At 40.0% G+C, this 24,312-nt stretch overlaps 1 protein-coding gene, 1 long non-coding RNA gene and 1 pseudogene across 2 annotated transcripts; all 3 read left to right on the forward strand.

Moving 5' to 3' along the window:
• Nucleotides 1-1,587: 1,587 nt before the first annotated feature.
• On the forward strand, nt 1,588-3,625 carry LOC120288594. The gene is made up of 2 exons (XR_005546696.1): nt 1,588-2,085; nt 3,438-3,625. It is a non-coding gene; the product is annotated as an uncharacterized LOC120288594 (long non-coding RNA).
• An 819-nt stretch (nt 3,626-4,444) lies between these two features.
• On the forward strand, nt 4,445-7,177 carry LOC104420249 (annotated as a pseudogene).
• Nucleotides 7,178-22,109: 14,932 nt separating this feature from the next.
• Nucleotides 22,110-22,709, forward strand: LOC120288386. Its single transcript, XM_039302337.1, has one exon. It carries the CDS (start codon nt 22,110-22,112, stop codon nt 22,707-22,709), a length of 600 nt encoding a protein of 199 aa, XP_039158271.1.
• Nucleotides 22,710-24,312: the final 1,603 nt, after the last annotated feature.

Consider the following 24,312-nt stretch of genomic DNA (forward strand, 5'->3'; position numbering starts at 1 on the left):
AAGAAATGGTTCTATGGAGGCCTACCATAGCAGCATGAAAAGTAACACCAATTCTTCTAAGAGAAAGCTAATCGATGTCACAAAGGAGGGAGGGATAATACATCCACAAAACATTACTTTATAGGAAAATTAAGGGAAACCATAGCTAGAGGATGCATTTGTCCCATTCTATGTTGAGATTTTTGATTTTCTTATTTCTTTTTATTTTTTCTTGAAGTTTTTTTCTTGTTTCTTTTCAGAGTCTAATGCCCTCTATTTTAAGAAATATAACTAAGTTGCTGAATCTCGATACTTTTAAATTTATTAGCTGGGAAAGTGGCGTCGGGACGGTTAGGCGAGCGAGCGACCTCCACACCGGGGACGAGCAGCGTCCAACGACAGCGTCGATGGCGAGCGGCAAGGTGAGCAAGGGGTAATTGTGACATCCCGATTTTCCAATTCTATTTTCAATAAATTGAGACGGGCATTTTGTTGGCACGCATATAGTTCTTTTCCTTGAGTCGGCCACTCATGTGAAAACTAGTCTATTGGGTGAAGCCGTTAAGAGTTTCTAATGCATCAGACTCGAGAATTTGATCAGGAAGCGACCTTTCGACCGAGCTAATCTGCAAGGGTCATTACGGCACAATTAAAAATCGATTAGAGATCGGAGATAGGTCGACTCGACAGAGGCATGTGATCAGGTGTGGGTGATTCCACAAGATCGCACAATTCTTGTCGATCGGCACTAGACCGACTTTTCTATCGATTAGGTACCCCGTGTTCGTATCTGAAACCTTGAGATTACCCCGACAACCGAAAGTCGCCAATGTTTCAGAGATGTACATTGTGGCTTGAGATGATCAACCACAGGTCAAATGCATGAAAATTTCTAAAGGCTACCCGGTAGGTTGAGCCGCGCTAGTATCGTGCCAAAGTGAAATTAACCGTGGAATTGAAATCGAATTTAGAAATTGGAAGTCTGGGTGTGTCACAAATCATTTTCGGAATATTGACTAATCTTCGGAAGATTTTTTTTCATGCAATCAGAATTTTTCAGAGATTAAATCAGAGAATGGCTATTTTGGCTCGAGAAATTAGTAGGCCCGCCTTTGGTCTTGCTTTTGGGACTTAAGTTGGTTCTATGGACAAGTGAAGATGTGAATTGAAGTGTGGTGACATTGGATTAATTTTATGAACTTCAATTGGACTCAATTGGAAGAGAATTGAATGGAATTGGAGAAATTAATGTACAAGAATTGGACCCCGGCGGAAAATGAATTTGCCACCATTGAAAAATGTTGTGGGAGGTTTAGAGATAGTGGGGTATGACATCACTTGATGATGTCATGGTGGGCCATTGTGTGGGATTAAAGAAAGAGAAAAAGAGAAAAGAAAAATGGTCCCATCTCTCTCTCTCTCCTTCCTCTCTCTCCTCCTTCCCTCTCTCCCGTCGCCTTTCTCCTTCATCTCCATGGTGCGAAGACCAGAAAATTTGCAGAGGGAGAAGCCGAAGCAGTCCTTCGCCGTCCGCCTCCTTCGCTGCTCGTTGCTCACCACCGGTGTCGTCGTTGTCGCCGCCGTTCGCGCACGAAGCCGCGTGTCCGCTCACCGTCGCCCTCTCTCCTCCATCTTCTTCTTCTTGCTACTCGAGATCTTAGATCTGGTTGGACGCCAAGTAGAAGCAGCAGCCAACGTCACCCGGAGCCGTCGCACGCCTCCGCCTGTCCCCATTCGCCGCTGCCGTGCGTCGTCGTTGCTGCCCGTCCGCTCGCGCTCGCCCGCGCTTGGCCGACGCCCAGCCGCCTCCGCCCCTGTTCGCGCGTTCCACGAGCTGCCGGAGCTCGTCTCCGCCGCCGAAGGGTCGCCGGAGCTGCCGCCAATCACCACCTGAGCTGCCGCCGTCCATCTCCGCCGGTTTTTGCGCCTCACCAGCCACCAGATCCGCTCCTTCTCGGCCCCAAACAGAAGCTGGAAAAATGGGTATGGCAGTGGACATTTGACCCGTTTTGGCCGCCTTCCCGAGCCCGGATGCTCGGCCCGCCTTGAGGAAAGTCAATCCTTGCGTCGTCCTCGTCGTTTTGGTCCGCTTGGCTCGCTAATCCGGTGAGTTTAACTCACTAAATCTTGATTAAAGGGTTAATGATGCCCTAAGTGTGCTTAGTCTAAGTTAAGTGAGTTTAGGTGGTTAGATTAGTTTATTTGGTTGATGATTAGATTAGGGTGTTTAATTAAGTTAAAGTGTGTTTAGTTTAAGGTTAAGTATGTTTATTTTTAATATAAAGCCTTGATGTGACATAATAGGGTTTTATTTTTTTAATTATTTAATGATTTCGAATTCTGGAATTTATAATATTATATTATATTCCGAAATTATTAAAATATTATTACTTATAAAAAAACGGAAAAATTATTTTTGACCCCGGTTGCTCGGAATTTCGTGCCGATCGCTGCTGTGTAGTCGGATCGTGAAAAATATGGATATTATTATTATATTAATTTTCGGAATAAATTTAATTATTTAATAAATTCGAAAAATTATTTTGGGACCCTAAATTCTCGAATTCCGTGCTGATCGCTGCTTTGTGCATTTAGAATTTGAATTTGATGAATGTCTGTGGCAAATTGAGTGTTGATTGTGGTAAATAAGGATTTTATTCATAAAAACCCAAGTGTCGGGTTTTGATGCAAAAATTGGATTTTAATGATTATATTAAATAGTGGGGTTTGAAAAAGTGACATATTGGCTTTTTGATTTGAAATTAGCATGTCCCCACACACGTGAGTAATTTCTGGAATATTCTTAATATGAAGAAAAATGGCCGGGATCACTATTTTAAGTGGAAGCATTGAGTGAAATATAAAGTGTCTTGGGGCCGAGTATGCTTTGACTGTGTGATAACTAAGAGGAATCGTCCTGGGCTGTTGAGCCAGACTTGCCCCTATATGGGATGCCCACGCGGTGGATGCGGGTCGCAATTGATTCTGGGCCCATGCTCCTTCGGGAACGCCGTCGATGTACTGGCGAAGCCGCGCTCCATGGGGGGAGGCGATGCCTGGCTATATGCCAGTAGATAGCTGAACTGCGAGTAGGCTATGCCCTTGTGTGGTAGTGAATAACAATTGGAATGCATGCGGAGTGTTGTTGATGTGTCGGATTATGGGACGGAATTGTGTGGCATGGAATGGGACGTGTCATAACGATTTAGTCTTATAATCAGGACCCCCGCGGTTGTTGGTTATATAAAAGAGAATGCGTTCCGGTTGTTTAAGTTCCTATTACTATATGCGATTGAGTGATTTGAATTGTGCTAACCTGCAGGAAGGAACTGAGGCGAGGTAAGTATTTTGTGTGATGTGGCTAGGCCACTCGGGGTGTATTTTCTTTCTAATAGGGGTTTAGGGGGTTGAACTTGCTTAGACATCGTCTCATTCCGGTTGTGGGATTAAAATTTCAGGTCCCTAGATGGCGGTCGTGGAGGACCTGAAGCCCTAAGTCTAGAAAGGTGGAGACTGAAGTATCGGTGAACGTGTCCTGCTAGTTGGTTTTAGGATGGTTCCCCTTTTGTCGAGCTGGTCTATTTTGTAGACAGTCCAGAGTTATATTTAAACCTATGTGTTTGTAAATGAGTGTTTGGTATTGTGATTGATTGCCTGCTTTTCTATCCCAAGTCCAATGTTGTCAGGGGATTTGTTTCACTTCCGCGTGCGTAATAAAATGAATGGGTCGGCGACGTATCCTGGGATGTCGCATATTTGATCGACCGCAGTGGGATGTGCGCGCGCTCGGGGTTCGGGGCGTGACAATAATGTCATCCATTGGTGGCATCGAGGGAGGCAAGGGCGGGATGAGCACGGGCTGACTGAGGTGCAGTGGTAGGATGAGCAGCGTTCAACAACGGCGTTGAGGGTCAACGGCATTTGGCGGCAGCATCGAGGGCGAGCAACATCCGGCGGTGGCGTCGAGGGAGAGCAGCGTCGACGACAGGGCTGAGGCAGAGAATGGGAGAAGACCGAGAGGAGAACCGTGAAGTGTGAACTAAGGGTAAACATTAAACTTGATTGGGGGCCTTTTTTTGGAACCACGAACCGTTGGTTCCTAGAAAAGGGGAACCGGGAAATGAAACATTTCTTTTTAGAACCGGGAACCAGAGGGGAACCGAATTGGACCCTTTGGTTCCCGGATCTACCTAGGAACCGTGCTCACCCTTAATTTTTTATAATTCTGAAAGGCCATCCGACCCAACCTGAATTTAGAAGATATGGATCTGGAATGGCCGTCCCTCGGAGACCCAACCTGACCCAACCCGAAGGCCCGAATTAAGAAGATCTGGATTCGGAAAAGCCGGTCCCTCGAAGACCCGACCTGACCCGAAATGACCCATTTTCCCTTCCCACCCTCTTTTCTTTCCTGCATGCGTAGAGGAGAGAGGACTCAAGAAAGTTACTCGGGAAGAAGGAAGCCATGGAAGAAGCTCCGAGCTTGCCGCCACCGCCATCGTCACCGCCGATTGGCGACCCGCTGACCAACCCATTCGCCTCCTTCTTGTCCCTGGACGACCTTGCCAATGAGCTCGCCTCCCTTGAGGACCTCGCCAATCACGGCTCGTGGCGGTCCGTCCTCGACAAGGTCGCCCGCGCCCGGTCCCTCTCCCTCCTCCGCCACCCCCACGACCACCTCACCTACCTCTCCTACAACGCCCTCGCCCTCACCAAGCTCCACTGCTTCGCCGATGCCGCCGCCGAGCTCGACTCCCTCCAGGATCTCGAGTCCCCCAAGTACAGGTACGAGTCCTACCCACAAATCTACCCGGGCCGGTCCGGCTTGATGGTGCCCTTCTGCCTCCGGTGGCTGAACTGCGTGATCCTGATCAAGTTGGGCACCCGCCAGGAGGGTTTGGATCGGTTCTACGCGCTTCTGGATTTCGTCAGAGGGAAATTGGAGGAGAGAAGGAACAAGGGTTTGTCCGAGGAGGACGAGTCGGTGAGGGCTCGGAGGAGGAGGGAGGTTCTGGTGATGAATGGCATCGTGGGTAATCATTTAAGTAATAAGGAGTTCAGTGCGTGCTTGGATTTAATCAGGGATATGTTTAGAAGGGGTTTTTCGGAGGACCCCGTTTTGGTCTCGAGGTTGGGGTCTATTCAGATGCAGATCAGAATCTGGAGAGCGCGAAGAGCTCGTTTAAGCAGATCGAGGGGATGGTGAACGAAGGGAAGGGTCATGGGTCGTTGAGTGAGGTTGACCTGAAGAATCTCGTGAACAGAAATAATGCCTTGTTGTATTTGGTGGCAACGGATTATGTGTCGGTTGTGAGGGAGTATGAGCAGTGTATTGAAAGAGATGATTTGGATGTGGTGGCGATTAACAATAAGGCGTTTTGTTTAATGTATCTAGGGACTTGTCGGATTCAATCGAGGTGCTGGAGAACATGCTTGAAAGGGTTCCTACCATTGCTTTGAATGAGTCTCTCGTGGTAAACCTGTGTATCACTCGGATATTATTTAATATTCATTCTGTTTCTGGAAATAATTTTTGATAGAAAATGATTCTATTTTATTCTGTTCTCTAGAATAGTTTTTAAACATTTTAAGGTATTTGGTAATTGCTCAAAATTTATATTCTCGAAATATAATTATATTTGGCACTGTACTCAAAATTTCTAATCCGAACCATTTTCTTTTAATTTTTTAATGATTTTATTTAGTTTTTTTCTTTTTCTTTTCTTTCTCTTCTTCTTCAACCTTTGGCCGGTCATCGGTAGTTGGGCAAGGCTCGGCCAAACCTTGCCAGATTTGGGCTTGGCTGAGCCTCACTTGGTCGGGTAAGGCTCCCCCAACCACCGGCAAGCTTCACTCGGTTATGGTTGGGGGAGGCCCAGGCGAGGCTCGCCAGTGGTTGGGCGAGCCTCCGATGAGCTTGCCGAGCCTGAGCCAATTGGTCACCAATGATCGGCGGTGGTGGATGGTCGCGGCAGCAATTGATGGTGGCGGTGGTGGAAGAAGAGAAGAGAAGAAAAGAAGAAGGGAAAAGAGAAAAAATAAATCTAGGTTTGCTTGATTTTGGTATTGTTCCCGGGAACAAAATAGTAACTTTTTTCTTACTTCTTGACTAAGTAGCACGGACATGCGACAAAGACACGCGACACGACACGTTGATACATTATTTCTTAAAAATAGAGAATTCCGATATATTGGGACACGTTGTATATTAAATAAATATTTTTATTTTTAATTAATTGAATTCAAATTAAGTATATTTATTTTTTGAAATTATTTTTTAATCTCATTTATTTATTTTTTTATTAAAAAAATCCCCACTAGGGTCCCCCACTCTCTTTTTTCCCTTATCCATTTCCTCCCACCCTCAAATTTATTTTCCTTTCCCTCCCCACCATCGTCCATTCCCCCACCCCCAAATTTACTTTTTGTTTTCTTTCCCTCCAACCACCGTCGATTTCCCCCACCTGTCCCTATCACTTTCTTCCCCCCAAAATACGTGATGACCCATTTAGACTCCCATTTTTTTTTTTTTAATTATTTTTGAGTTTCTTATCAAAACCCTAGCTCCTTTACTCCTCCTTGCTGCTCGCGACCCTTCCTCTTCTCCTCCTCCCGATCCTTCTCCTTCATTGCCACTCGCCGCACTACCCCTTCCTTGCCGCCGCCGCTCACTGCATGACCGCCTTCCTCTCATCTTCCTCTCGCCTTTGGTCCTTTCTCCCTCGCAGCTGCAACCTCGTCGGATCCATCGCAGTAGCACAGTGGAGGCCCTCGCCTTAGTCTATGCTTGGCCATCTCTCACTGTTGCTCGCGGTCTGCTCCCTCCCAGACATGTGTGTCGAAGCGTGTCGGGCAAAGGTTGACCACGTGTCAGAAAATTGACACGCGTTGACCACGTGTCCAACCGTGTCCGAGCATGTCGACGTGTCCGACACGCTCCAACACGTGCCAGACACAACACAGAAGCACTGACATGTTGTCCGTGCTTCATAGCTTCTTGATTCTGTTTCACATCCATTTTTGGGAATACAAATTTACCAAAAGAATTTTTATTTCACATTTACTCATGCAAAAAAAAAAAAAAAGAATAGAAATTGTTATTATTTGGGAAATTGTCAAACGCGTCCTAAAAGACTTTTAGTAATTGAATTGCGCAAGTGGCTCCTATGATTTTGATTCATCGTGTACCAGGATTTGATGGTACTATCTCGTCCACTGTCATACGATAGTTTTCTTACTAATGTCATCCAAGGGGCCAGGGTGATTTGGGGGTTGCGTTGGGGTAATCGGCACTACTAGGCCCTCAGCCTTGGAGTTCAACGGATAAATCAGTTTGACTCAGCACCATTGGGTATATAGCGACAATTTAGCAATATTGAGGGGTGGGATTGAGAAAATATATGATGACGGACTAATTATCTTCCTTCTTTCTAGGTAAGCTCAAAATATATATGTATAAGTGGTGGTCCTAATATAGTTTCAAGCAACCAGCATCTTCAAACAAATTATGGACACCAGACTTGAGCTTGACTTATAATAATGAATGCGTTTGTTATGTGTTGATTTCCAGATAAAAGGCAATGTTGATCTCATCTAATTCTTAGAATGTGGGATAGGCTTGCCGTCTAGGATTTCCGATTCAACAACCAATACCATTGACTAGACGAGAGCTATGTGGCCAAAGAAGATGCGTTCCACTGGTATAACATTGCCTAATTCATCAAAAAGAGATCCACCGATGTGCCACAAAATAGCCCCTCTATGGCGATCAAAGGCGGGATTCAATAAAAGTGAAGGCTCATCTTAGCGAGGAAAACCAAAAAGAGTTTGAGTACCGCAACATAAGTATGTGATGTCCCTTATGGGTACAGGGGACTTTCATCAAGCACCACATGCACAAACAGAGCTGCAAAGTCAAAGCATTTGTGACATAGAAAGTGTGTCCTTAACTCGAGTCTCTCTTATCATTAAATCTCTAGCGACTAAATCTCTAGCGACGATGGACATCACATAAATGCACAAAGTTTTCCCTAGACACACTGGGTTCGTTTCGTTCAACTTTAAGAAAATGCAAAGCCATTTCCCCAGTATCTTATGAAAGCAATAATGTTTGGATAATTTATTTTGGAGTATATTTTATAAAGTAATTTTTAAGTGAAAGGAAAAAAGAAAAAAATAAAGAAAAATAAATTTGGATGAGCATCGGCAGAGGCAGGGGTTGTGCGAGCTTTGCCAGCGTTGACCATAGGCCAGCATCAATGGCGATCAAAGGTGACTGTCGGCTGTGGTCGTGCAAACTAGGTTAAACCGTGAAACTTATATCCCGGTACACTGCAAAGAAACATAGCGCAGACACAGACAGAATCGCCAACACAAATACTAAAAAAGATTCATGCAGCGTCGAATCGAGTCATGGAGACTGATTCGCGGGGCGCACTAATCTAGGCCGTGGGTAAAACTTTTACCTGAACTGAACATTGATCCGTAACAATACCCACACACAGTAACTGTTACCAGAAAGAGACAGACTCGACCCAAAAGACCCGAAATTTCGGGTTGGATCTGTTCTGGCCGGGCTTTTTTGACAGCCCTCGGTAAAAGGACGGGTCTTTATACAGCGTTGCGGATTCTTCGTCATCGCCAAAGGGAATTTTATTTGTCTTTCTCCTAATCGTCTTAAATTTACCAACTCTTACGCTGACATTGGCATTTTAAAATAATATTATGAATTTAAAAAAATATATATATGTTTTTCTCTTCTTTTTTTCCCTTTCTTTCACTTTTTATTTTAGGAAGGCTGACAAGGATTGCCAGCTAACTCTCGTCAAGACCGCACGAGGGCATTGTGGCCGTTGCCCTTGCCAGTGGGCGTCGTTGCCCTCATTGTGGCTGGTGAGGGCAAGGGCCACTGCGTCCTTGCCAGCCAAAGCGAGGGCTCATGAGCCCTCACCTAGGTTTGTTTGGCAAGGACTGCGACCTAAGTGGCATTGACACCAATACGATACCGTACAACATGACACATCGGCATGTCATTTCTAAAAAAATAGATAGTTTTGACATATTGTGACATGTTGTATATTAAATATATTTTTATAATTATCATTTTTATGATTATTTCAATCAAATTAATTTGATTCAAATCCAAAAATAAATAATTAATAAAAAATATATAATGAATTTACACTAAAAATATCAATCCATCATTTATTAATATCATTTATTGTTTCCTATTGTTGCGACCTAATTTTCGGGTGTGAACCACCTAGGGTTTGGCTAACGGATTGTTAAGCCTAAACTTAACTCGGGCTCTCCCAAGCTCATACCAATTCGCGATTTAGGTTCAAGTTCTTAACATGCAAACGATTTTCAATCAGGAGTCGCCACTAATCAATTTATGGTAGGTCGATTAGACACCTAAGTAAAATAACGGGAGAATTATTTTACTTCTACGAACTAGAGATTTTGGATACGGGGACTTGATTACGTTAGATTTCTCTAACGCCCTTTCGGTACCTTTCTCTTTTATTTTGAAAAATGTTTTTTTTTTTTTTTTTTTTTTTGCAGGCGGTTTAGATTGATTTTAAATCTAATTCCCTAACATGTGAGGTGTTCATGCAGGTGCACAAACCACCAATTTAACATCCAAAAAAGCAATTAAATAATGCATGACTTACCTCAAAGCAACGAAATCATCTGCAGTGTTAAATTAAAATCCACATCAACAACCCTAGATATGATTTCTAATTAACAAACAATTACTCAATTTTTGTTTTCTCTTTTCCAACGAAAATATAGTCCATATGCATTGTAATGCTTCTAATCTAATATGAAATGATATGGCATGACGATATGTCCTAAACTATATGAATGAGTAAAAAAGCTAATGATTTCTTAATGAACATGCAATAATTAAATATGCAATTTAAATTAACCATAATGACTTAATTCTAATGACATGTGATGCAATGCAATGACGCACAAAATTATTTTAACTAAAATGACATGCAACATGCAATTTAATATGCGAGCTATATATCACGCGGCATTTATTAAATGACCTAATCTAATGATGGCCAATTTCTAATTAAATGAACTTAACAACAATCACTAAATGACGTGCATTTCATGAATTTAATTCTATATGACATGGGCATTTTTATTTTCCTAACAAAAACATGCAATTTATCTAGGAGAGATTATTTACCTATAATTGATAAACATGCAATCCTAACATACAATGACGTGCAAAGAATACCCTAACTCAACATGATATATGCATGATGATTTTTTTTTTTGTGTTTTTTTATTAATTCCGAAATTAAAATTTTCACATGATTAAATAATGATAAAACTAACATCCTAAATGAATGTGCTTTTTCTTTTGGTTTTCTTTTCCATGATTCAAAATAAAATTCTTATTTTAAATGTAAAAAATAATAACCAAACCAAACCTAATCTTAATTCAACATTTTTTTTATTTTCTTATTTAAAAGTTGAAATAATATTGCAATTTTAACCTTAACACATGAAATATTCTGAAGCAAATCTAATCCTAACTCAAATATTTTTTGGATTTTTTTACAAAAATAAGATTGACTCAACCAACTTAACGACGGAAATCAAACAAGATAAGATTGATGTCTAAAACTCAACGAATCATATCTCGCGCATGAGATCAGGTTGGTCAATTTCAAATTAAATTGAGAATCGAATCTCGGGCTTGAGATTGGATTGTCGATTTTTGTAAGGGATTGCGAGTCGGATTTCGAGCGTGAAAATTGGACTGTCAATCCCTCACTTGAGGGGCACTTTCATGTTGGAACATCAATCATATATTTAGGAATAATCCTACTAAAGAAAAAAAGTAAATAAGTGAGAATAACATAAAAAAATAAAATGAAGTAAATAAAAAAAAAAGAACTACCTAAATGATTTTTTTCTTTTGTTACACGCGGCTGGTGGTAGGTCACCGAAAGACAGCCGGTCGGAGGTTCAGCGGGGATCGCGGCGGGGGCTCCAGCGAGGCAAGGCAGGTGTGGGCGTCGCGTGCGGCAGCGAGGATTAACGCCAGCAAGGGACTTCGACGAAGCAGGGCACCGGCGAGGGGGCGTCGCAGGGCGCGGGGCTTGCTGTCGGGCACCGAGGAGACGCGAGCAACAACAATGTGGGCTCTGGCGGCGTCGGGTTGCGGCAGGATCAACGGCACGGCGGCGGCTGAGCGTCGGGGGGAGGAGCGGTTCGGCAGCAATGTCGGCGGGGCACAACTGGGCGAGCAAATCACGGACTGAATGGTGTAGCAGTAGCTTTGTCGGGATCTCGCAGGTTGCGGGTGAGGCGGAGCGCGATGGTGATTTGAGGAATGGTGATGCGGCGTTCGGCGAGCGGGGGTGTCGGGTCTCGGTGCGGCGGAAGAGGCCACAATCCGACTCGGGTCTGGCTTTGGTTGCGTCGCGGCTAGGGCGGAGCGGGAGCAGCGAGGCGGAACAGGGACTGAGGCACGACGGGGTAGATGTGGTGACCGGTGGGTGAAGACGCTTCGGGGGACGCGGCGAGAGGGAGGCGTAGCAGTGCGGGCGCGGCTGCGGGGGCACAATCGTCGGAGGCGGCAGGCAGAGGCGTTGGCACAGGGGTGCGGTGGCGCGGCTGGGTGAACCTGATTTGGGACTTCGGTGGTGCGCTGGTGAGGATAATCCCACGGAGAAGAAGCACAATAAATCTGCCTTTTACTGTGTCTTCTCTCTCCTTTGCTGTCTTGTACTTCTTGCTTCGCTTTTTGACTTTTGCCTTTTTTTCTAACTTTTTCAAAAAAGAGAAGCCCTAGACCGAAACTCTCTTCCCTCTCTTTTGATTTTTTTTTTTACTTCCTCCGAGAAAAGAACCCTCCAAAAGCCCCCTCCTCTTCTCTGTCGTACACTGTCTCCTTTTATAGACAAACATAATGCGATCTTCTTATAATATTTCGAAAATTGCCTATAACCTCCGAATCACAAAATCCTTTTATCTCATAATATTCTCCTCATCTACTAAATATTTTCTACTGATTTTTAAAGATAAGATTACAACCCGATTTTCTTAAATTCCAAAAATCATTATTTCAAATCTCAATTTCAGAAAATGGGCTCGGGCTAACCTGTAGTCTTTATGGGCTTAGTCCGATCAATTTGAACCCATCCGCACCGGTCCAATAAATAAAATGCCAATTAAAATAAAATGCACCTAAATCTATATGCTATGTAATTAATTTTTTTTTGATAAAATTAAACCCTAATTTTTAATGACTAAACGGGCCGTTAAAATTTAGGTGTCAACACCTATTTGACAAATTCAACTCCATTCCAATAAACTATTGGGATTCGCCCCAGTAGCCACTCTTTCAACATGGAAGGGGGAGGTGAGGGGTTCAAATCGCCACCTTCTCAGGGGGGGATGGGATGGGGACGCGTAAGTTTCAGGAGTGGGTTTCGACTCCCATGTCCTGCAAGAGGTAGGACAAAAGTCTGAGAGTGAGTGTAGTGTAGGAATAGAGTAGGACTGCCCTAATAAAAAACAAAACTCCACTCTAATAATCCATAAAACTTAAAGAGAAAAAACAAGCAATTCAAATTATGGACTTGTGTGTCAGATATGTCTAAAGAGAAAAGAAAAGAAAAATTTGGGGGTGAATTGTATCTCATGGGAAGTGAGAGTCAGAAGAGAAAAGATGAGAAGACTACGTTTTCTTCTTTCCCCATTTATTACTTTTATTATTGTTTTTTTATTTTTCACATATATACATTTTGACTCATGATTTATTGAAGATTTTTAAAATTGATCTCATGTGTTAGAATACGTGTCGGAAACTCACATATCAGAATTCTGGCTACATTGAGAGTGTCAAGAAAATTGACCATGTATTGAATTTTTCAACATGTGTTGATTGAGTGTCCGAGAGTGTCGGAGAGTGTTGGACATGTGCTAGAGTATTCGACATGATTTGAAGGCTTTTGGAGAGTGTCAGTGTTTCCTAAACTGCGATGCCCTCTCCAATATGGGTCGGACCTAAAGCTGGCGAGGGCCATAGCCACCTAGCCTAATGCCAAGAAGGGTTGGACCCACCTTTGCTAGCCCTCAGGCTTCCTAGGAAAAAAAGAAAAGAAAAAAAACCATAAAAATTATTTAAAAAATCAAAATATTATTAACAAATATTCATGTCAACACCGCCAACATCATGTCAAAGCTAGTCATGCCATAATTACAATTTTTGACTAAAATTGACTAGAATGACTTAATTGGTACAAATGTAAAAGGTTTAGGATTGAATTGGAACCAACATAATATGTTTAAGGCTTTTTTGGTATTTTTCCCTCATGAACCAACTCTTGATCACCCTCCCTCTCGTATTCCACATCAAATATGACCCAACACACTTTATTCTCTTATACGGAGACTTTATAAGAAAAGGTGCGGGCAAATGCCTTTTATTCATCCATCCAAGTGCAAGTCAAGTCCCCTCCATTATTTATCAGCGAAACATCATGGAAAATCTCCATGCTACATTGTTCTTTTTGGTTTTCATACATTGTGCATTGTGTAAGTCTCATTGCCATTAGTGGAGAAGGGAAAATTTTAATCAATCATTACTAAATTTATTGTACTTATGCAAATTTAGTCATAAATTTTCGAACTTTGTCAAATGAGTGATAAACCTTTATGCAAAATTCTAATGGAGTCATCTTATATGGCACACATCTACGTTAGTGATTTTGTGGAAATTTGACTATATATTGGAATTTCAATAAGATTCTTTAGGAGTAAATTGACAAAATAAAAGATTTTAACATTGAATTGGCATATGCATAATAGATTTTTAATTGAATGGACAATTTTCCCGCAAAAAAACATTATTTATTTAGGACGATGCTATTTCCACCTACTAAATGATTACATCCATCCCTATCTACACTAAAAAGACAAAACTATCCTTAAAATATCAATTGCAGTTTAAAGTGATGGCCCCACTCTTCTTCTTTTCTTTTTTTTTTTCTATTTTTCCTTTTTATATTCATGACAGTTGCATAATTAAGAATTTCACATATTTTTTTTAGCATATTAAAATAAGTGCATTCTCTAATATTCTTATAACATTTTATATACTCCAAGTATAATCATTTCGCTGATAGTAAGGAAAAAAGACATTCTTTGATATAGTATAAAATTGAAAAGTCTCTTCTTCATTATTGATTTTATAACAACTTACCTATTTTTTGTCCATCTTATCTCAAAAGCTCACTATCTTGTTGAGCTTTTTATTAATGTCATTAGTCCACTATATAGATCAAATCTCTTAATTTACAATATCAATGAATTTATCTTTTTTCCTCATTATACTAGCAAAATACTTTTATACTTATAATGTAAGATGTTAGAAGAATATATAGGAATGCACTGAAAACATTATGCGCAATAAGGTATCTAGATATACTTTGTGAATAATTCATAAATAATATTAATTTTTGTCTATACAAAATAATGATATTTCATCAGCATTTTCAAAAAAAAGTTCTTACTTCATGCAATGTTTTTATTTAATTAAATTTCATCTACTTAACAATTTATCTATAAATATAATTGACAACATGAAAATGAACTAGATTTATGGGAAATTTCTCTTTTCGACAAAACAAATTTTTGGAAGTAATATCTAACAATAAATAAATAAATTACCTTACCAAAAAATAAAAAAATAAAACATGACACCTTTAACATGTATGGAAAATCTACAACAAACAAAAACTAAACATATTAAATTCTTCGTTATGGTAAGTAGACCTTCCATAAATATAAAAAAAATTAAAAAAGGAAAGTAAATACATTTGGGACCACCAATTTAAATTGCAATTGAGGGTAATTTTGTCTTTTTGGTAGAAATTGGGTGGATTAAATCATACAAGGAGTGGAACTAGTATCACGCTTTGTTTATGTATCTTTTTTTCTTCTCATGAGAATTAGACCTATGGAATTCATTGAGCACTCAAGTAATCATAATTCACATGAATCACGATATTCCTCTTATCCTAGTTATATACTTCTCTATGCACCAAATAATAATAATTAGTTTACATAGACTGGTATGCTCATCATAGTTACCCAACTGAATTGATGTGGTTATATTTGTCAACAAATTATGTGTATTCTACCTTCCATTGCAATAATTGATAATCATGAATAATATTTTCTATGGTAATTTTCCATTTTTAATAATATTACATCATTCGTTGTAATGTATAAACAAATGCCATAACTCTTGTAAAATTGGTTTATCGTGTCACATATGTATGTATGTATACGTATGTATGTGTGACGAACACATACACGCACACACATTTAGTCCCGGAGAAGTGCAAAAATAGTATAAAATAAAATATTGTACAATAATACCCTCAAAATATTTTTACCCAATTAACATTTTCCTATCATAATTTCTCGTCTTCAAATGGAAAGAATCATTTTTCATCTAAAGGGAAAAAAAGAGGAAGATTTAGGGCACGCATGACAAAATTTTTGAAATAGAAATCAATTTATAACCAAAAATTGATTTCTCAATTTCTATTCCGTGGACGATTTTTTTAGCAAAGAAACGTGTTTGATAACGATTCAAAATTTCTATTTCTAGAATAAAAATTTGTTTGGTAAAAGAATAAAATTTATATTTCTAGGAGCGACGACGATTGGCGTCTAATGGCCAAAGTTCGACATCGGCAACCGGGTAGCAAGTGGCGAGAGTCTGAAGCTCAACATTCAACGAGTCGATGGCTGGCATCCAAGATTCGACGTATGGAGTTCGGCGTTCAACGTCTGACTAGCCGGCGACTAGCATCCAACATCTGGAGTCCAGTGTTCGATGTCTAGAGTCCAACAGCCGGCGGCTGGTGGCCGGTGGCCAATGGCCAAAGTCTGGCAGGCGGCGGCAAGCGGCCGACATCCAATGGCCGGTGGCAAGTGACAGGCGGTTGGTGGTGAACGTCGGAGTGGTTGGTAGTGGGCCTTCGACATCCGGTGGTTGGCGATGAGCGACCCACGATTGACAGGCATCCAACAGCCAACAATCAACGACAGGCGGTTGGAGTCCGGTGGCCGGCGGTTGGCCGTGGGCAGCTGATGGCGGGCAATTAGCGAGCGGCGGCGAGTGGCGGGTGTCTAGCGTCCCACGGTTGGCTGGTGGGCAATGGGCAGTAACAAGAGTGAACGATGAGAAAAATTTTAATTTCTCATTTCTATTCCAGAAATAGAAAAGCTAAAAATTTTAACTTTTGATTTCTACTCCAAATCTATTTTTGGAATAGAAATTTGTTTCAAAAATAGAAAAATTAATTGTATTAACAAACGAATTTCTATTCTAAACCTATTATGAGAAACAAAAAAATTAGAGAAATCGAGAAATAGAAATGTTGTCATGCACGTAGACTCTGTTTTGTAAAAATTTTTCGAAATTGTTTTTCAAGAAGTCATTTTTCGGGAAAATAAAAATATTTTTGGTATTTGGCTAAAACTTGAAAATGAACTTTCTGCTATAAGGTATGCAAATTCTAATTTGATTTTTCTAGGGAAACTTACCAAAATAATCGAATATTTTATTTTGTCTTTTTCTTTATTTTTAATTTTCCTTTTTCCTTCTTCCTTGGCTGGTGGCAACCATGGCGATGGTTGTTTCCCAGCTGTGGCTAAAGACTAGGTGAAGAATAAAGAAAAAGAAAAATAAAGAAAAGAAAAAAAGAAAAAAAAAAATTAAAATTCAATTTGAAAAAACATTATTGTAAGAGTGAACATTTCATCAACCACGGACTCGAGCCTGAGCATTAGGGACCCACGCTGGACCTCTAAGCTTTAGTGCTGGGGACTAGAGCCCCAACATCAGGGACTCGAGAACTACTTTTATGGACTTGGGCTTGGATGTTGTCACATTGGGCATGGGGATCAGGGTTTTGGGCCAGGCCTTAATAGATCAAGGCATGGGCATTGAGGGCCCAGGCTAGGCCTCAATGGACTCGGGCCCAATAATTGGATATCCTTTGGGAAATATGGTTTTGAATCAATAGAGTAATCAAATCAGACTTTGAGGCGTGATATCACTTTCTTTAAAGATTTATTTGCCTCACAATGTTATTAATGGTCACTGGCAAATATCCTCCAAGATATAACAAAGTTTCAAATGGGAATACTATATAGCAATTTTAGTATGTCTCTAGGGTCTTTCTAGGAAGTAATTGAAAAAGATGGTTGTACTTTTGGAAAGAAAACTCAAAAAATGATCTCATACTTGTTCATCCAAAAACTGACATATATATATTGGTCTCAAAGAACATAGACGACTCTTTGTGGAAGATTGCAAAGTAAACAACGGCATCACTTTCAAAGAAGTTGCAAAGTGAATAAATGCAACCCTTCGGGAAATGTTGCAAACTGAACGAATATAATTTCCAAAGGTTGTCTTGAAATGACACATATATAAAAATTCGGAATAATAAAAATAATAATAAAATAATAATTTCTTTTTAATAAATAAAATTTGGAATTTTCATAATTTCCAAAAACACTTAATAAAAAAACATTTGAACTAATAAAGATTAATAAGGTAACTGCACAAAATAAAATAAAAATAAAGCTTTTAGTGCTAATTAAATCGCGAGCGTGCAAGTGTACAAAGTGGTAAGTGTGCCTAATAATCACGGGTATGGTGTGGTCTAGCTTGCACTTAACCTTTTCTTTAAACCCATTAGAGAATGCTTATACTTATTAACTGGCTCATCTCCTCCTAACTTTCCAAAGTGGGACAAGTAAAAGTGCACTTAGTTTGTTTTACAAATTGGTGAGATTAATATACATACATAAAGGTTTCTTTCGAGTTAGATCTTTACTTAGTGCAAGTCTCTCAAAACTCTATAAAAGTAACAAGTAACTCGATTTTAAACTTGCACTTTTAAATAATAGAATTGGACATACCGCACATATACTAACCTCTTATTTCAATGAGAAGTTCTATATTACTCTGCATTATTACGGCCTTGTGCTTGATCTTATTTTATGAGCTCTCTAGAAAACAACCCTAACTTCCGTAAGAAGCGACACCACTTTTAAACTCATATGAGTGAAGTATCTACCATGTGTTTTTGCTACTATTAACACATTAAAAATCTGTTCTATACTTCATTAAGAATTTAATTCAACCTACAAAGCGTAACAAAGATACTGACTTTTCATATCAGGGCTACGTCAGTATCAAACAATCACATTCAGTAATTTGTTTTTTTTTTTTTTTTTTTTTTGGTAAGGATCATATTCAGTAATTTGTTTTTTTTTTTTTGGTAAGGATCACATTCAGTAATTTTTTTTTTTTTTGGTAAGGATCACATTCAGTAATTTGTTTTTTTTTTTTTTTTTGGTAAGGATCACATTCAGTAATTTGTTCTTACACATTAAACCTTAAAACTAGTAATGTTCGAGAAAAAAGATCAAGTTACCATTACTGGTGATTTCAATTAAAGGGCTTCAGCCCCATTTCTTGTGAGATCATTATTACCATGTCTCTTGATAAAGGTCTTGTCAAGAGATTGGCTAGATTATTACTTGACCTCACGTAGACAATTGTTATGGTACCATCTTTAATTAATTGTTGCAAATGTTCATGTTAGGTGCTACTATAAACTATTGCCAAAATGGTCTGACTATCACAATTAATAGAAATTTGAGACATAGACCAGGTCATATTTTGATATCCGACAACAAATTTCTAATTCATTAAGCATTTTTCTCAGTTGATGCTAAAGCAATGAATTCGGATTACATCGTTGAGTGAGTTATACATATTTGTTTCTTGTCTGCCTAAGATGCATCACCTCCACCTAGTGTGAAAATCCATCTAGAAGTGGAATGCTCATCTCCTACACTTATAATCCAACTGACATCGGTATATCCTTTTAATACAGCCGGATAATTATTATAGAACAATCTTAAATTTTTAATTCTCTTAAGATAACAAAGAAATTATAGTAATAGCTCTCCAATGTTCTATACTTGGGTTACTAGTATACCTACTCAACTTGCATACTAAATAAACAATATTAGGTCTAATACAATGCATCGCATACATTGAAGACTCTATAGTACTTGCATATTCAAGTTGTGCTATCACTCTATTAGTATTATGATTTAAGTTAATACTAGAATAAAATGGAGTACTTTTTCCTTAAAATCAAGATGTTGAAATTTATTTAGCAATTTTTCAATATAATTACATTAGCTTAAAGAATAACCTCCACTATATTTTTCAACTTTGATACCTAAGATAGTATTTACTTCACCCAAGTCTTTCATTTTAAACAAGGAAGTTAGATACTTCTTAGTCTCAATAATTCTAGTCATGTTCATTCCAAAGATAAGCATATCATCAATATAGAAGCACATTAAGACACTGTAGTCTTTCGTGGATTTAGAGTATATACACTTATCAACACTATTATGGATGAAACTATTAGACAATATGACCGAATTAAATTTTTCATGTCACTTCTTAGGAGCTTGCTTAAGCCCATAAAAAGATTTAATCAATTTACATACTTTCTTTTCATTTTGAGGAAGAACGAAATCCTTTGGTTGTTCCATGTAAATTTTCTCATTTAAATTTCCATTCAAGAAAGTAGTCTTGACATCCATTTAATGAACACAAAAATCACAAATGGAAGCAAGAGCAAAAAGAATCCAAATAGAAGTTATACGTGCAACAGGAGCATATGTATCAAAATAATATATTCATTCTTTTTCTTTATACCCCTTAGCCATAAGTCTAGTCTTGAAAGCTTGGATAGAACCATTAGAACGATATTTTTTTTTTTTCTAACAACCCCTTTGCACCTAATAAGCTTGGATCCTATTGGTAAATCTACTAATGGCCAAGTATTATTGAATATAATTGAGTCCATTTTATCATTTATAGCTTCTTTCCAAAAAAGAAGTATCTCTAGAAAACATAGCATCATCAAAGTTTTGGGGTCGTCTTCTAAATTTAATAATAAAGGGTATTTATTTATCACGTTATTATTTTTGTCTCCTTCAGTAAGAAAAACATGAGTAATAAAATCAGGACCAAAGTTTTTTAGTTTCCTAACTTTAAAATCTTCTCCTTGATTCAATCATGTCTTTAGAATCATTCGTTTCTTTCTCTTGAGAATCTACTGGAATTTCCATAAGTTTTGAATTATTTTCAATAGTTTCATAACCCTTAAAATATTTATTGTCACGCCCCGATCCTCGGGCACGCACACATCCTTCTCACTTGGATGATTTTATAATGCGATATCCCAGGACTATATATCGCCGACCCTTTCATTTATGAAGCACATGCGGAAGCAGTTATAAATCCCCAGACAGTAAATCGATGGGATAGAAAAGCAATACCATATTTTTCATATTGAAACTTATAACCAAACTTTTATATAAAACACAAATCAAAGTACTTCACAACTATTCACAACTTTTACTCTAACTCTACTCACATCAAAATGGAGTTCTCAAAAGAAGATAGAATCTCAGTCCATCCAGGTCGTACTCAAGATTCCTCTCGGTATTATCTTCTTCTTCCAAAAATTCTTCTCCTCAGGTTTCACCTCAGAGTTCTCCTTCTCAGATTCCTCTTCCTCAGTTCCCATCGAGATCCTGAAATGTTTTCCCCAAACCGGGATGAGACTACGTCTTAGCAAGTTCTACCCCACTAAGGCCCAATTAGTAGACCATTATACTATAGGCTGCCTAAACACCCATAGGTCAGAGGACTTACCTTGGCCTCAGATCCCACCTGCAAGTCAATACAATTCATAATAGGCACCCATTTACTCAAAACAAATCGAATCAATTGATTACATGTCACACAAATCATTTCCCACTGTGGAATATCTAAAAGCTAGGCCATGTGCATTCTCCAGGACGATATCCCAAGTCTCCGAGCCACGTGCCTCAAACCTTGGGCCAACGTGCATTCTCTAACGCGACCTCTTCGCCAAGGTGGTACATCAAGTCATCGAGCCACATGCCCTTTTAGATGCCATCCTCGAATACTGGACCCACGTGCATTCTCTAAGGTACTCGTTCACCAAAGTGACGCATCAGATCACTGAGCCACATGTCCTTTTAGATGCCATTCCAAAATGTCGGGCCCACGTGCATTCTCTAAGGCACTAGTTCGCCAAAGTGACGCATCAGATCACTGAGCCACGTGCCCTTTTAAGATGCCAATACTTAATCACCGAGCCACGTACCCTTCTCCAGGTGATTTACTTTCTACTGCGATTCCATTATGAGACAACTCATTTCTCTACAGTTTGCCAATCCACTACCGATACCCAATTAATTCTCAATCAAATAGTCAAATCAATTCAATATGAACATATTCAAAAATTCACAATTTAAATCATTCTACACAAATTAAAGCTCAATTAAATAAACAGGCTGTGCCACGATGATCGGCACAAAATTTCGGTCTTCGGCCATCTTAATCTTAATTTCTGAAAAATAATTAATTAATTAATTAATTTTGAAATTTAATTAATAAATATTAAAAATTCAATTTAGCTCAAAATAAAGCCCGATAAATAAAAGGACTTCAACACGGTCATCGTATAATATTCCGGTCACTTTGGCTATCCTAGTTGAATTTTCGGAAAATAATTAATTAATTAATTTAATTCCGCAAAATAATATTTAAATACCAAAAATTCCACTTAGGCCCGAATGGTCAAATTGAAGCTCGATAAAGGGTTGGAAAAATCCCGAGCTACCCTCAATAAATAGTAGACCATGTCTACTTGCTAAATACACATTCAATTTGTCTAATTTGCATCACAATTATCTAATAATCATTAATCTATTCTAATCTAACCACCTAATTGCATTTAATTAAACCTAACCAACCCCTAAGCATAATTAGTAAACTAAGCAGGGATTAGTGAGATTACTCACTAGAATCGTGCGCAAATCGGATCAATCCGACGGGGGCGACGCGAGGAACAATACTTCCCAAAGCACGGCTCGGGTTCGGGGCCAGGAAACAGCTCAAAGTGAGCCCAAAAAGGGCTGGAAACCCACTCCGTGGGGTGGCTGCGATGGCTGAAAACAGACATGAAACAACCACAAATCAAAGTAGCAAGGGCGGCAAGGTGTGGGGGAAGGCCGGTGGAGGTCCAACAGGGTCGAATGGCGACCAAAGGTGGCCGGATAGGGGTGGAACAGGGCTGGGTAGAGGCGGATTTGCACGGGGGAAAACGCCAGGACGCGAGGGGCGGCGGCTGAACGCGCGGCGTCGCGCGGGTGGTGTGGACGGCGGCCCGGCGGCGTGCGGCAGTGATGGCGAGCTGCGGCTTATGCTCCAACGTCCTTCTAGATCTATTGGGACGTCGAGCAGCAAGCCGAGGGGGAGAAAGAAGGTGTCCACGGCGGCTGAGGAGGGTGGGGGAGAGGCGGAGATGAATGATGGAGTGGCAGAGCGGGTGATGCACGGGCGCGGGCGTGGGCGGCGGGACGGGCGGCGGCGGTCTTCGGTGAGCTGTTACTTCCGTTCTTCTTCAACTTCTGGTTCACTGGTTTGCACAAAGAAGAAGGGAAGAAAGGAGTTCGGTCACAAGGGGGAGAAGAGAGACGAGAGAGAAGAAGAGATAAGGGTTGACTGGTCAAAAAATGAAGGTGAAGGAAGCAAAGTGAGTTAGTGGGGAGGGCTGTGCACGAAGGGGGGAGGGAGAGAGTGAGAGAGAGAAAAGAGAGAGAGAAAAGGAGAAAAATAAATAGAAAGTAAAAGAAAATAGTAACCAAAGTCACATTATTCAATTTACTTCTATTATTTACCTTTTCTCATTCCCTTTTTTATTTTCTTTCGGTCTTCAATTTTTCCTCCGATAATTTCTTTCCCGAAATTTCGGACTCGTCAATAAATTGACAGACGATGAGACAGGATCATAAAAATGAATTATGACATGCTCGAATATTCGATTCCCGAAACCAATTTAAATTTCATCGTTAGAATCGATTAGACGTGATTTTAGTCCAATCCAACCAATTATGTAGCTTTTAGGGATTTTACTGTAGATACATCCCTTAACGGCTTCACCCAATAGATTAGTTAACTCATGAGTGATCAGCTCAGAAAAAAAGGACCATAGACACGTTGACGAAATGCCCATTTCACTTTATTGAAATGGGGTCGAATTTCAAGATGTCACAACTCTTCCCCTCTTATAAAAATTTCGTCCTCGAAATTTAAACCATTACACACTTTGATAAAAAATGTGGGGGTACAACTGTCTCATCGACTCTTCAGTCTCCCAAGTCACTCCTTCAGTATCGTGGTGTTGCCAGACCACTTTGACCAACGGAATGGTCTTTGTACGCACAACTTGTTCTTTGCGATCGACAATCTGAACTAGACTTTCAACATATGACACACTGTCATCCACGTCCAATTCCTCGAAATTGAGCACGTGGGTCGGATCAGGCTCGTTCTTCCTTAACATTGACATGTGAAAGACGTCATGTACTTGCGCCAATCTTGGCGGCAATGCAAGACGATACGCTAGGTTTCCGATTCTTTCAAAAATCTCAAACGGACCTACGTATCTCGGACTCAGCTTGCCTTTCTTACCAAAGCACGAAGTTCCCCTCATTGGTGACACTTTCAGAAAAACGTGATCACCCACTTAGAATTCCATAGACCTTCGATGCTTATCTGCATAACATTTCTGCATGCTCTGCCCTGTCTTTAATCTGCCGCTGATCACTGCCACGTCATTTACGGATTGCTGAACCAACTTTGGACCTGTGATTTTCCTTTCCCCAACTTCATCCCAACATATTGGAGTTCTGCACGCTCTGCCAAATAATGTTTCAAAAGGAGACATCTTGATGCTATGCTGATAATTGTTGTTGTAGGGGAATTCCACCAGATGAAGCTGATCTTCCCAACTTCCTTTGAAGTCTATTACACACGCTCTTAGCATATCCTCGAGGATTTGAATCGTCCTCTCGGACTGGCCATCCGTTTGAGGATGATATGTCGTACTGTATTGAAGCTTTGTACCTAAAGCACTCTGCAAGCTCTTCCAAAAGGCAGCAGTAAACCTCGGGTCTTTATCGGATGTTATCGTAACCGGCACTCCATGCATATGAACCACCTGACGCACATACATGTCTGCATGTCTATCCAGACTTAGGTCCTTTCGAACTGCAATGAAGTGAGCCAACTTTGTTAGCTTGTCAACCACTACCCAAATTGAATCATTTCTCCTTTGACTCCTTAGTAGTCCAGTCACGAAATCC

This window comes from Eucalyptus grandis, chromosome 9 (assembly GCF_016545825.1).
Source record: "Eucalyptus grandis isolate ANBG69807.140 chromosome 9, ASM1654582v1, whole genome shotgun sequence".
Taxonomy (NCBI): domain Eukaryota; kingdom Viridiplantae; phylum Streptophyta; class Magnoliopsida; order Myrtales; family Myrtaceae; genus Eucalyptus; species Eucalyptus grandis.

What these genes read in the sequence shown, in the direction of transcription:
- LOC120288386 (XM_039302337.1), top strand. Translation starts at nt 22,110, where the DNA reads ATGGCTGAAAACAGACATGAAACAACCACAAATCAAAGTAGCAAGGGC.